The sequence below is a fragment of the Stigmatopora argus genome, chromosome 19 (assembly GCF_051989625.1).
Source record: "Stigmatopora argus isolate UIUO_Sarg chromosome 19, RoL_Sarg_1.0, whole genome shotgun sequence".
Classification (NCBI taxonomy): Eukaryota; Metazoa; Chordata; class Actinopteri; order Syngnathiformes; family Syngnathidae; genus Stigmatopora; species Stigmatopora argus.
The window spans coordinates 8,718,990-8,732,114 of record NC_135405.1 but is presented as its reverse complement, the minus strand read 5'-3'; the positions used below and the strand labels follow the sequence as shown (position 1 = coordinate 8,732,114).

Below are 13,125 nucleotides of genomic sequence, written 5' to 3'. Positions count from 1 at the left end.
AGGCTTCCTTTTATCAAGAGAGTGGTGTGGCTCCAGTTTTTTTTACCTAGGTCTACAATGTCTTGTGTGTCTTATGTCTGTCTTGCTACTGCAACCAAGAAATTTCCCGAATATGGGATGAAATAAAGTTCTAATCTAAGAAAAGAATCTTCAGAGAACAATAGATCAACAAACTGCTTCAAATGGTTTGACACTGTACGGTTTGGAAATCTAATTCGTTAAAATAAATCACGTAAAAGGGAGTGCAAAAATATGATGGCTCCCTAAAAAAATGGAACTAATACAGTCTTAGAACAAGAACATTCTTAAGTGTTTTGACAAAGCAACTCATCTGGCATCACAAGAAAATGTACAGAAAATACTTCATTTGTTTGAAATGATGTGTTCACAAGTCAAAGTATATCTGCTTAGTGGAAAGTTGCAAACAAGAAGGCTGCACATGCCAACATTGTTCCAAGCAATATAGCTGCTATCCTAACTGGAAGCATGCATGGTCTGTGCTTGCATACGTGCATGCAGCAGGCAGGAAATGTTAGTTAAAGGCATTTTTGGATTGACACCGTATTGAAAAACCAAAAAACAACAGCAGTTTTGCATCGACTAAATAAGAGTATTACTAAATATAAACTAGCTTGATTATGCCTTCCTGATTGAGGGGTTAAAGATGAAAAAATCTGGGCCAGTTTGGAAGTGAAAAATAGCCTTGGACAAAAAGAAATGCGGGTGTGTGTAAAGGGTAAAAGTCATACGAGCCATGCAGGGGAATTGTGTGTTTTTTACCCCCTGACATAGATGTCAGACATCTTCTCTCCTGTCAGGAAAGCATCGTCCTCTAGAATTACGTCATCAGTGTTCCAAATAATAACACGTAGCTCAAAGCTGCACACAAGCAGAGACACGCCACAAACACCAAAGACGAACACACACGCGACAAATGGAAACAAAGCAAAAAATAGTTAACTGCAAACAAAACAGTCCACACGACACACAGCTCGGGATGCGGCCGGCGCCACTATATGGCTGCATCCCGCTGTACGTACCCCCTCACAAATATGTCACTGGACTTTTCCCCAGTGAAGTAATCATCGTCCTCCAGTATTACTTCATCTGTATTCCAAATTATCACCCTGAGCTCATATCTGGTAGAGGGAGGAGGAAGAAACATATACAATATACACACTACCTGTGGAGTGCTTCAAACTAGTAGGAAATATATTCTTCAGCTGTGATGAAATTGGAGAAACTCTTTCACTGCCTTGGACATTTATTGAAGTCAAATATCCGGGTTAACTTGGAAAGCTACCAATGATTGATCCTTTTAATTACCTACATTAAAAGAAATAGATATATCCTGATCACTACTCATACTTTACCATATTAAACAAATTGATTTAGGATATATATACACATATATATGTATATATACATATATATATATATATATATATATATATATATATATATATGTGTATATATGTATATATAATATATATTTTTTAATGTTCATGTATGAAATTAAAGATGTCTTTTTTGTAAACGTATTGACATTAACATTTATAGTATTCCAAAAGCCTAAACCCAAATGCAAAAAAACATACGTGTTACAATGTATATATTAAAAAAAGTTTGTACCATACCTTCTCTTGGTAATGATGAAACTAAAAATGATCCCACTTCAAACTACATCCTTTTCATATTGTTTTATTGAGAGATTATTCAGAAATAACATGCTGCATTCATAAAACACTGGATTTACCTTTTAGGCTTCCGCGGCGATATGTCAATGGCAGGTCCCGGAAGTGGTGCTTCCGTAGGAAACATGTCGACCCACATTTCGATACGACCCTATGCCACATGTTGTCATCAATCAGATCCAGTGAACTTTTTGTTTAACAATACCAACATTTCACACCTGCTCGATTCCCGGTTTATCTGGGTTCAGGAGGGGTCTGGTCTCCACATGTTCCGGAACAAGTCGGCAGCCCACCCGGGGTATGTCTTCCCAGTGGTTCAGCACCGTCAGCGCCAAATGCTCCTCACTTGGCTTTTTCAGACCTTTTAGACCAAACAAAATGTTTGAAATACCTAAAAATAGCATGATTGAGATGAACTGCCTTACCGTTTTCATCCTCAATCTCTGTTGGTCCCACAAAGATGCGGTTGCCCACCTTGACTTTCCCTCCTGGTCCATACTGGGGGGTGTCAATCTTGGCTTCCTTGCATAGCTTTGTTAGAATCTGGGTAGGCTTTAAACGATCTCGCCAAACATTGTACCCATGGCTAATATAGACATGAAACGAAAAGTGGGATAGAATATACTATGAAAGGTGCCATTACTTAACAAATCTTACAGTGGCTGGATCTAAGGAAAAAATCGATGCATACAGAGAGTAGGTGGATGAAATTCCGCAGGTGGCCCTGTATTTGCTGTAGAAGCGGTTTTCTAGGTCAATCTTGGTCTCGCCAATCAGGTCATCCGTACCAACTAGATCCCAGTCATATACGGACACTGTCAGCATGGACTCCATGGGGAATGTTGCTTCAATGTCAAAGGACCTACACAGAGAGATGACAAAAGGCTGTTGATTTATCACAACCGTGTAATTATATTTGCGCAAATCTAATCTGTAATATTAGGGAGGGATTTTAAATCAATGCCCGAATACCAAATCTGGAGTGACTCACTTGCCAAACACAGGATTGAGTTGCTTGGAAATGTAGTTCTCTTTGTCCCTGACCTCGGACTTTCCTAGCTTGATGACCACGTACGGGTCTGCCTTCCCGTTGATATCCGCTGGATGAAGATCTGTGGCCTGAAGATAATGAAATCATGAGAAGACAAAAGTTGCTATTCATTTATACAACTGACAACTTACCCTAACCACATATACTCGAACAAGCACGTGAATGGGGTCGTTATGAGGAGTGCTCTGGAACATGCCCATGTTTGGATCAAATCCCACATCTCTTGTGATCTCCTCTGATAATGGTAGCTTGTACATACACAGGGAACCCTGAATTTCAGGTAAACATCAGGTTACAAAATGACCTTTCCTCAGTTCTTAACTTCTTGAAAAAGTCGACAAGACCTTAAACCGTCCAACGATCCGGTCATCATCCAGTGCGTGTTCATCGTTGTCTCCAGCTTTCCCTCTGTATAGGTTGAAAGTATGTAACCAGTCCTCAAACTGGCCATATTCATTTTCCAGCTCCTTGTTGTACACCTGTACATATTAACCAGACAGAGCATTTAAAGAATGACTTCTAGTGATTGTGAAATGGATGTTACAAAATGTTGAAAGGGGTTCCCCAAGGCTCTGTATTAAGACCCATATTGTTTCTTTAATCTACTGTTTGACTAGCGCAACATCAGTGTATTATTCTCACCATCATCTCGTCTACTTTGGGTTTAACCATCCGTTTCTCTACTCCGTCCACAGCATGAACCTTCTTCTTGTCCTTGGCATTCCGCTTCTCCTTGTTTCTCTCCTTCATCCTGGAGCCTTTCCAAACAAGGTCATCGCATTTGATATCTGAGTGGAGGTGGCAGTGGACAAGGTGTTTTCATGAGGTGAGACAGTATTGGAATGTCATGCAACATTACAAATGGGTCCATATTTATAGTATACTTGATAAACAATTACATTTAACACTGTATGGCATTAAAGATTACGATTGCAATGCTTATGAAAATGGCACGTGAATGAAATAACATGTAGGTTGAATCTACAGGACAAAAATTGTTTAAATCTCCAAAAGAAAAAGTTCATAGCATGTATATGTTCTTTGTTTGGCATGTTTTGGTCATTGTTATACCTGCCCCCTCAGCTGCAATTTCCAGGTCTTCTCTTTCTTCGGCTTCAGCCATAGCTGCCTCTTGAGCTCTGAGGGCCTGAGGACATTTTTTTCTTCAGTTTTAGGCGTATGGACAGTATTGGATGACAATCATGACCAAACCTCTTTCATTGTTTCTATGGAAGCAAAATATTTGGACCACCAGTCCAGCACGCTCTCATCTGTCTCATCTTCTTCATCCACTGCTCCCTTTTTTTTCTTTTTCTTCTTCTTTTTGTTGCTCTCATCTTCAATCTGTTTGGGTATTTAAAAAATGGCTCATCACTTTAGCTCAATATAGCAAGATAATTACCAGTTTCCCTAAAATCATTTTTTCTTACCATGTCAACTTTTACAACAGCATCAGATGTCTACCATTGTAGGGTTTACAAAAGAAAAAACACATGAATTAATAATTCACAAGAGGAAAGAAGGAACAGTACACTGGTTGCTCAATTTATGAGTTTAATTTATTATACGACAATGCTTAAAACTAAAATCAACTTTCCCATTTGTAATTAATATTGTTTCCCTATTTTCCCACCATGAAAAAAATATACCTCTAGTCTTGTGCCTAGGAAGTCATGCAAAAAAACAATGTTTTTGTTCCCTTTTTTAATTAAAAACAAAAATTTTATCACATCCCCCACCCTCAAACACAGAAACAGAAAATGTGAATATAAAAGAGTAGCTGTACTGTCACTGCATGGATGTGGTGATTGTTGCTGTTTGTACTGCCATCTAGTGATTTTGTGTGTGGAAGTCACTAAATATCAGCTGGCAATAAAAATCAAAATGATTTACTTGGAGCACAAGTCAAGGTAGTTCTGCACTTACAGCATCTAACTTGACACACGTGTCCATTTTCCGGACGGCTGGCTCCATGGAATCCATATTAACGATAATGTCGCCTGTGGAGCGAGAGAGAGTACGGGAGGAAAGGCTGGGTGAGAAGCCATGCTGGAAACCTCCATTGGTAAGGACCAGGTAGCCATTCATTAGTTTAGCTGTTCCAAAGGAAGCCAGGACACCCCACGGAAAGGAAGGAATAGACAGCAGATGTCAGCAGCAAGGCAGAAGAAGACAGGCAGTAAAAACGTGAGCATATAGAGAAAATATTGGAATGAAAAGCAACGACAAAACCATGAATTTATATATTTTTTTAAAGCCAATAGCCCAAAGCAAGCAGTGGAATCAGAAAGTTAGTGAGGAACCATAACAAGAGTTCAATATCACAGGTTCGGCACAAATACGTACTGTATAATGGGCCCATAGTGAATTGGGTGTGATCTTAGTAGTACCTGCACTGCCCCAGTTACTTAATGCGTTGTCGGGAGCGCAGTAGAGGAAACGCCTCAGCGACGTGACTGCGTGGGAACCCACCAGAGTGTAGCGACCAAATGCTCGACAGTCAACCACTCTTATGTTGAGGGGAGGGTGGAGGAGCTCATTCTCAGGGAGGTCCTGATAAGAACATGACATGCAATCTATTTTCAAGAAAATTGTTGTCATTCTCTAAAAAATCAGAAGCAATCAGTAGCAATTTCTAGCTTGCATTTTGAGAAATGTGGTCCTTACCACTTCAAACCATTTAACCAACGTGCTGAAATTCGGATTCTTCTTGTAGTTTTGAATGAGGACGGATTGAACACCTCTGCCAGCGCACTCTATGTCCACTCTGGGTCGATCCACCTGGGCTAGGTTAACCCTCTTAAGATCCCTTAAGCCCCAAAACAAGACCTGGACCAAATGAATGAAAAGCTCTTCATATGGTGTAAAAGATTGTATGATTAAACAACAACAAAATAAATCACCTCAATGCGATAACGGCTCAGGACAGGTCGAATCCCAAGTGGAACTGCTATGATTGGGCCATGTTCGGAGTCTGTTGGTCCTTCCAGGGGAGGGAGATCGGCCGTCCCTCCTTGACCAATCTATAATGGGTTTAGGGATATGTTACTCTGAGAGGGTTCAGCTGTTTGACCTATGTGTGGTATCACAGATTAAAATATTTCTATAGAAAATGCAGGTAGGCATGCAGTACATCTCATAGAAAGTGTGAAATGAAACGACCAGGGAAAGTAATAGAAAAAAAGGGTTAAAATGGTTATGCCATTGTTGATTTTTGGGTTACAGTGATGAAAACAGAGCAGAACTTGGTCGGCTATTCAGACATCTGTTTTGGAAAAATGCATCTCTTTCAAGGTTGGTAAAAGGTCAGGAAAGGGAAGTTGAGGGGGGAAAAGAAAGAACACCTTTATCTGAGGAACGGCAAAGTTATGGACAGCAATCAGAGCTCGTCTAATTTCCTCTCCATCAAAAGGTACCTGGAGAAAGAGTGGGTATTTCACAAGAGTGGGGAAAGAGTTTTGAATTCAGGACAGTAACACGAGATGAGTTGTGTTTAGAGAAAAGTAGGAAATAATGAGAGCAAGTAGGAAAAGTAAACACATGCTTAAGGTTAGAACCATTTGTGGTTTACCTGAAGGAGCTCAAAGGCAGCTAGTAGTTCTCCAGCAGTGCAGTTGCCTCTGTAAATCTGAAAGTACTCCAGCTGAGGCGGGAACCTCGAGGGGCCGTAGACCTCGTCACACATTTTTATGGTTGGCTTGGCGAATGTTCGACCTATGAACTCTGCCTTACCCTAGACGCGGGATCATGACAACAGGCAGTGGGAGACAGTTACATGGGACAAGCGAAGGGAGTTATGTGCGGACATAGGAGGGTGAAGTTTCTGCTGTTTATGATACACATGGGAAATGAGTCAGGGAAATACTAGCACAATATTTTGGAGCAGAATTTTCACTGGTATTTTTTGGCAATGGCTATTAACAGTAATTTGGAGAACTTTTGAGAATAAAATAGACATTTCTATTTGAGCAAACTCAAATAGAAAACTCTATTTGAGCATGGATATGATGTAGGAGTGAGATACACAGACGTTAGAACATGGATGGAGAAGCAAAGAGCATTAGTGAGCACAAAGTGTTGACTGTTTTTTTTCTCTCTCGTGTCACTGGGTGTAAATCCTACCACTGTGTCTTGGTCGTAAATTTCCACCACAATAATTGGCGGGTCATCCCTTAGCTCGCTGGCCTCCCCAAACAGCTCCACGTTATCAAAAACTAGCAGTTGGTCCCACGTGGGGCACAAGGTTTCACTCAGAACCTGGAATATATACAGTTTTAGGGATGTCCAGTTTTAGAGAAGTTTGCAACGTACCACCATGCAAAGCCTTACCTCCGTAACCTGACTATGCGTGGAGAAGAAGACCCTGGCAAAGGGGTCGGAAAGGCCACTGCTGTCGGCGGCGAATAGGCTTCGCGCCTGGTACATATGTGCTCGCAACTGGAAAACCTGCTTCACTGTCAGACACAAGAAAAATATCAAACTGGAAGCCCTGTAGCAGTTAACTGAGTCCACACTTACTGTTATACACGAGGCTGACAGGCGGTGCCGAGTGAAGATAGGGCGTTGTTTTAGCAACTGTAAGTTCCTCAAATCCATTAGGAAGACCACTGAGGAAATCTTTCCTTTGCTTGTTGAGTCCAAGCCACAAGTACAACTCCAGTTTAGCCTGAACGGTCCAACCGGCTGGACCAAAACCCTTCTTACCAGGCAGCTGTAGACCAAAAGCAAAGTCAAAGGAATCAAAATGTTATTTGGAGCTCCATCCATCACACTTGTCTCATGAGGTGTACTCTGTACTCTTAATTCTAGTAAATACTGGTGAGTTTGCATAATTCTAATCCAAAATTGTGTCAAAGAAAGTGACCTTTTGAGTCTGAAGTTCTCCATCTCTAGCAAACATTACACTCTCACAAAGGACAAATCTAAGCAACAACATACCTTTAGAAACACTGCTTTGACTTTCCCACAGTCTTTCCCTGTCTCCTCATCCACAAGTGAGAAAAGGATATCCTTAGAGGGAATGCGAGCATATGCGATGCGTTTATTATTGCTCATCATCCACACGAAAACATCTGGGATGCTATGCTGTGGCTGCAAGAAAATCAAATTGTACAAATAGCAGATCAGAACATTTCAGAATTTAACCAAGCTGAATTATGGCCAATGGTTTGGTCGCATCTTTATTTCTGTTGTGCGTGCAAATGAATACCTCGTCAACGAGGAAGCGAAGCCTCTGTAGAAAGTTTTGCACCATCTTTAGTTTGTCTCTCACTGTGTTTTTCTTCACTTGTGTTCTCATCTGTTTGGCCTGCTGGCCCATGCTTTCCTACATGAGAGTAGTACACAACTGTGACATCCAAAAATGTACTTTTGACTGTCTAACAACACACTACTAGTTAGCGACATTGTTACCGTTTCCCTCATGCAGGACTTGAGTCTTTCCCGATCCAATTTGGTTCTTCCTGCCTGGTTTAGATCCTTGTTAGCCAAATTCACAAATCGACTAGGGAAAGAGCAAAACATTTAAGTTGGCACAACTGTGTGCTTGATATGCAGATTGCATTCACCACAAATCAAAGTGGTACATTTACAGTAATATATTTTGTTACTTTGATCACAAATATTTATGTTATCCAGCTTACCTGCACCCAATACTCAGTTCTTCTAGAACTCCTCTGAGTCGCCGTTCTGGGAATGCTTTTTCTGTCTTAATGATCTCTTGAACATCGTTTATGCCCTCCTCCTGAACATGAGAAAGACCTTACAAAGAGCACCACGTGGCACAGATTGGCCTCGTTTCTCTTCTTTGAAGTGGCCAGATTACTATTTACCGTAAGTACTGGAATTGATTAAAAAGTACCATGATTACCAGATCTGAAGTTATTAGTTGGCCTATGGGGTGCGACTTTATTTCCATTTCGCTGACTGAGTAAATAACTTTCTAACATTTTTGATTCACTTTGGGAGTAATAGCCTGCAGAATACTTAAACAGTAATTCGGGATGACATGTAGATCAAAACAGAGTACTGACCAGCTTGTCAGCAATCTTGTCCATCATGTTGGAGTTGTACAGTCGTCGCCGTTGGTCCTGCCACCAGCTTTTGATGTACACACACGGTTTCTTCTCAAAGTATGGAAGGTGGAAGTAATTCCTGTCATAAAATACATACTTGGAAGGTTAGAAAAACCAAACAAAAACACCACAAGACAAATACATTAGTCAAATTCATACGAGTCAACTCTCCATGATCTGACCTGTCTGTGATGACAGGCTTCATTAGGGGTGTGCAGGAGACAGAATCCACGTCGCCTTCCTCATCGGCCTCATCCTCACTGGAGTTTTGGATGAGTTCGCTGTCCTCCTCATTATTTTCTCCGTCCTTTTTCCTCTTCCTCAAAGATGATGGCTTGCTTATGCCATCTATTTGGTTGCCGTAGTTACCTTTGTTGTGTATCAATACATTCTCTTCAGGGTTAACCTTAACACTTCTTCAAATTCAAGAAGGTGAAAGTAAGAAATTACTTTACCAATCGTAATCTCAAAAGTAATCGGTTTGTCACCGATCTTTCGGTCAATCATGGTAGCTTCCAAGAAGGCTCCAAAGAGGAAGAACTCCTCCATTTTTCCGGTGGCGCTCTGGCGAAGACAAAAGCCACATAGGCAATAAAAAGGAGCAACTAATGAAAACATTTTGACTGTCATTTAAGTTGTTTTCCCCTCACCTCTGAGATGTTGGAGACAGAATCCACCTGCACTTCAGTGGAGCTGAAGATCTCCGGGGATGTCGTGTCCAGGATTTCGACACCAACTGACAGGAGCAGACGGGCTCGGAAGGATACACCTTCGCCCAGTCCATCGTTTAGGTCCTGGTGCTCGTCCATTAGAGTATACTGACGTGTAGATCCATACATGTTGGCCCAGGCTGGCCCCTGGGTGGGCAAGAACCCTAAATAACATAATGGGGTGTATGCCTTTTATACTGAAGAGTAATCAATAGCAATTATCTACTAATTTTTTTTGGAAAAGCCCATGTAAGCTCCAGTTTAACCTACCTTTGTCACCCTCATTAGATATTTTTCGCAGGTCAATGAAGTGGGTGCCGATGGCAACATCATTCACCTTATCTGAGTCACGGATTTGGACCTTGATACGTTTGCAAAGCGGAGGGAACAGCTCAGTGAAGACAATTTGCTCATTCCAGATGGGTTCATAACTGCTTTTCTGCACTGAAGTCTTCCCCTGCAAATAGAACATACTTTGAAATCCAAGGCAAAAGCCAGGACTGTTGTGTCAGTGACATTTGGACGAAAGCATTGAGCCCACTCTTTTTCACTGGCAGAAATTGAATAAATTAGATTGTGAAGGATGGAGTTGTGGTTAGTAAATCCTTACAATTCTGTGGTTAAAGTTTGAAATCTGCCCTTTAAAATAGTTTCTTCCCACATTTCACTTGCGGGAAATGTCTCAATAGAATGAAAAATTGAGATTTAAGGTCTTTAATCCAATCCCTCCTGGATTACCAACTGATCGTGGGGTATGTCTCAATGCTTTTGTTCATCTAACAGTGACCTGATTTGTAGAGAAAATTTACTTTCTGCCCAGAAAAGTGCACTTGGACATAAGGGTCCACCAGGTCCCGATTCTCTCCTATGAAAGCCTTCTTTACGTTAGCCATTATGCTGGTGTTCATTTTAGGAAGACCCTCGGCACGGTAGACTTTAACATAAAATCTGGCCCATTGACGTTCAGCCGGGATGCCTTCGGGTAGAAGCAGGTTCCTGATAGACAGAAAGTTAGGAAATATAGACTACAGAAGCTTAGCGTTTAGGTGAATTCATTTTATATCTAGATACATTGATGTTCGATGGTGTATGTTTGAGGGTGTCTCGTGATGGACAACAGAGTTTTCATGACTGTTTATTGGCCTTTCAAATACATTGTGTCGCCCACCCTTCAATATCATCCTCATCGGTCTCGTTGGCCTTGTGTGGGGTCTTGATATTGTCACCTTTTCCCACCACAGCCACATCGCACTTCAGGTAGCCTTTGCAGCCTGCTGTGATGTCAATAGGGTCGGAGAGGATGGCCCACTTGTGATAGAACTGGTGCTCTGAGGATCATGTGAATGATTCCGTCATTTAATCGTTAAAATGTTCAAGTTTTCACACAATCAGGCTCAGTAGTTAGTACCATCTGGTTTGTGAAATGACAGCAATTTGTCTTTACATTATAGTATTCATTCCTATGCTTAGATTTGCATCCTACCGGGCTGGTGGTAAACAGTCCCAACATCCATCTTGAAGTTTCCCACCAGTGTTCCACTTCGAAGAAGGTTTTTAGAGTGAATGACCTAACCGCAGAATATAGAAATGCATATCAACGCAAAGTGCAAATGCTGACAAAATGTTTATTTGATAATAGGCTGTAGTAATGGAAATATAATGATTTTTTAAAGCAATAAGGGTTGTGTGATCAATCTTACCGAGAGCTTAATGATCTTATCAAACATGACATCTGGGGGTACATGAAAGTCAAAGACAAAATACTGCATGGAGAGGGAAAAAAATGGTTTCATTAATATAATGTTAGCGATCAGTGCACATCAATACAATGTTCAAAGGCATAATTGAGTAGCTAGTGAGAGCTGTGATAATGATCTCTCCACGGTGGTGTCAGCACTGAGTGTGGAGAAAGTCTATCTGGAAATGACTTTTACTAAAGGAGCCAGGCAAGCACATTTGCTGTCATACAATCAGTATTGTCCATATCACCACTCTTCACTGGGCGAGAGATATCCATGATTGATAGAGAACTTCAGCGAAGGGTGAGAAAAACCACTTGCAAGCTGTGAGGACCATTATGCTGATAGGTTTACCTTTCAGCTTGTGTGTCCGCAGGGGTTTCTGTCACAGACAAAAGAATCGATAGCAGACAAACTCTGACCGCTTCTTCTTTTCTCAACAGGATTCGCTAGGCGGAGATTGAGCTCAGCATGATGCAAGGGAACATCTTGCAAGTAAAGCTCTTTGGGAACACTTTGGCTAAGGTATTTATTTCCCTGGAAATGACTCTTAATATAAAGTTGCACAAACTAGATCCCCATTTTTTTTTAAATAACCCTTTGCACTTATGTTGGATGGAATGCTCCCAACCCCCATCGTGATTACATGTATTTTATATCAATCACTCCCTCATGTTTTGCTATTTCCAATTTGGTTAACACTGAAGCTTTGGTGGACCTTGCTATAATATGTACTAAAGGCTTATTGCAGGCCTCCGAAAACACATTCCCATTTCCTCTCTTCCTTAAATTGCCTGTTTTGGCCCTGTGAGGATGTAGTTTAATTCAATGACCAGGCAATCATGGCTTGGTTTTTATGGGAGCTAATCATGCAGTCCGTTTATAGCCTTGGAATCAGTTTCAACTACAATGCAAAAGTGAGTTGGCGTCTTATCGCCTGGAAATTGTACCTCGTTGTAGTATGGACAATTGGTGGATTCCTTCATGGACGTGTACTTCTTTTCATCGCCAATCTCCACACACACCACAGGGTCCATGTTAAGGCCAATTAGCTGGCGGGCCTCGATGATTGTGATGCTAATCTGAATGCAGACGATAATCGGTCAGTAACATCGTCACACTCTGCCGATACGTAGTAGGTTAACAGGCTGCAACATTTGCAAGCCTTAAACAAATCGCACAAATCATTAACCTTAATTTAATCAAATAATCTCCCTGATTCTGTGCTTTTCCCAGACTTCCATTTAACAATATCTCCAAGCGCTAAACTAATACAACATTTCGATAAAGCCATTATGCGCTTAAGGTATCTCTCTAGTATAATTAACCTTTATATGAGATGAGAAGCAGACATAAAGGCTGGGAGGCATACAAAACATCTATTGCTTTCACAAAAACATGAAATTGCATGCAACTGTTTGTCAGCTCACTTTTTTTCATGTGATGCATATTTTCAGGTCCTACTTTACCACAACAAAAGCGAGTAGAGTGGATGATTTTATGCATTTACTCTAGGGCTCTTCTACAGCTTATTAAGTTTAATGTTCTTTCATTTATTCATTGTTGGCCTCGTGCGTGACAAAAACAAATGGAAAAATTGACACTGATCACTAGTCTGTATAATAACTTATTGTTTTGAAATAATTGTTTTTAGACTAAAGGTACCATTAGCGCAGATTTTTGCGCAAGACAGTCCAATTTTTCCTCTATAGAAACACTGACAGAAAGAACTGACAAGTTAAACAAACAAGTGTACAAACCTGGTAATCCACTGGCCGTCCTGAACTCGGTTCCATCTTGATATCTGGTTTGGACCTAAAAAAATATTCTTGTGTTTATAGTGAGTATGTTTTTTAT

At 40.9% G+C, this 13,125-nt stretch overlaps 1 protein-coding gene across 14 annotated transcripts in view; it reads right to left on the bottom strand.

The window, feature by feature from the left end:
• otofa (otoferlin a) overlaps positions 1 to 13,125 on the bottom strand; it is a 34,559-nt gene that overhangs the window by 3,274 nt on the left and 18,160 nt on the right. For 2 of the 14 annotated variants that reach the window (XM_077586715.1, XM_077586713.1), the window contains exons 8-43: positions 13,029 to 13,083; positions 12,219 to 12,350; positions 11,230 to 11,292; positions 11,013 to 11,097; positions 10,698 to 10,857; positions 10,339 to 10,525; positions 9,800 to 9,986; positions 9,470 to 9,693; positions 9,275 to 9,383; positions 9,002 to 9,188; positions 8,778 to 8,898; positions 8,388 to 8,488; positions 8,158 to 8,248; positions 7,955 to 8,071; positions 7,684 to 7,836; positions 7,264 to 7,456; positions 7,075 to 7,199; positions 6,868 to 7,002; positions 6,317 to 6,478; positions 6,090 to 6,161; positions 5,649 to 5,768; positions 5,413 to 5,574; positions 5,136 to 5,298; positions 4,672 to 4,841; positions 4,176 to 4,205; positions 3,958 to 4,089; positions 3,817 to 3,892; positions 3,388 to 3,533; positions 3,090 to 3,224; positions 2,877 to 3,014; positions 2,686 to 2,813; positions 2,386 to 2,556; positions 2,120 to 2,280; positions 1,913 to 2,055; positions 1,757 to 1,845; positions 1,041 to 1,139 (exon numbers count right to left, since the gene is read on the bottom strand). In XM_077586715.1, the coding sequence (XP_077442841.1) occupies positions 1,041 to 1,139; positions 1,757 to 1,845; positions 1,913 to 2,055; positions 2,120 to 2,280; positions 2,386 to 2,556; positions 2,686 to 2,813; positions 2,877 to 3,014; positions 3,090 to 3,224; positions 3,388 to 3,533; positions 3,817 to 3,892; positions 3,958 to 4,089; positions 4,176 to 4,205; positions 4,672 to 4,841; positions 5,136 to 5,298; positions 5,413 to 5,574; positions 5,649 to 5,768; positions 6,090 to 6,161; positions 6,317 to 6,478; positions 6,868 to 7,002; positions 7,075 to 7,199; positions 7,264 to 7,456; positions 7,684 to 7,836; positions 7,955 to 8,071; positions 8,158 to 8,248; positions 8,388 to 8,488; positions 8,778 to 8,898; positions 9,002 to 9,188; positions 9,275 to 9,383; positions 9,470 to 9,693; positions 9,800 to 9,986; positions 10,339 to 10,525; positions 10,698 to 10,857; positions 11,013 to 11,097; positions 11,230 to 11,292; positions 12,219 to 12,350; positions 13,029 to 13,083 (4,722 nt within the window). Of the gene's footprint in view, positions 1 to 780; positions 880 to 1,040; positions 1,140 to 1,756; positions 1,846 to 1,912; positions 2,056 to 2,119; positions 2,281 to 2,385; positions 2,557 to 2,685; positions 2,814 to 2,876; positions 3,015 to 3,089; positions 3,225 to 3,387; positions 3,534 to 3,816; positions 3,893 to 3,957; positions 4,090 to 4,175; positions 4,206 to 4,671; positions 4,842 to 5,135; positions 5,299 to 5,412; positions 5,575 to 5,648; positions 5,769 to 6,089; positions 6,162 to 6,316; positions 6,479 to 6,867; positions 7,003 to 7,074; positions 7,200 to 7,263; positions 7,457 to 7,683; positions 7,837 to 7,954; positions 8,072 to 8,157; positions 8,249 to 8,387; positions 8,489 to 8,777; positions 8,899 to 9,001; positions 9,189 to 9,274; positions 9,384 to 9,469; positions 9,694 to 9,799; positions 9,987 to 10,338; positions 10,526 to 10,697; positions 10,858 to 11,012; positions 11,098 to 11,229; positions 11,293 to 12,218; positions 12,351 to 13,028; positions 13,084 to 13,125 lie in introns of all 14 variants that reach the window. The other 12 variants (XM_077586714.1, XM_077586712.1, XM_077586725.1 and 9 more) reach the window with 10 other exon arrangements.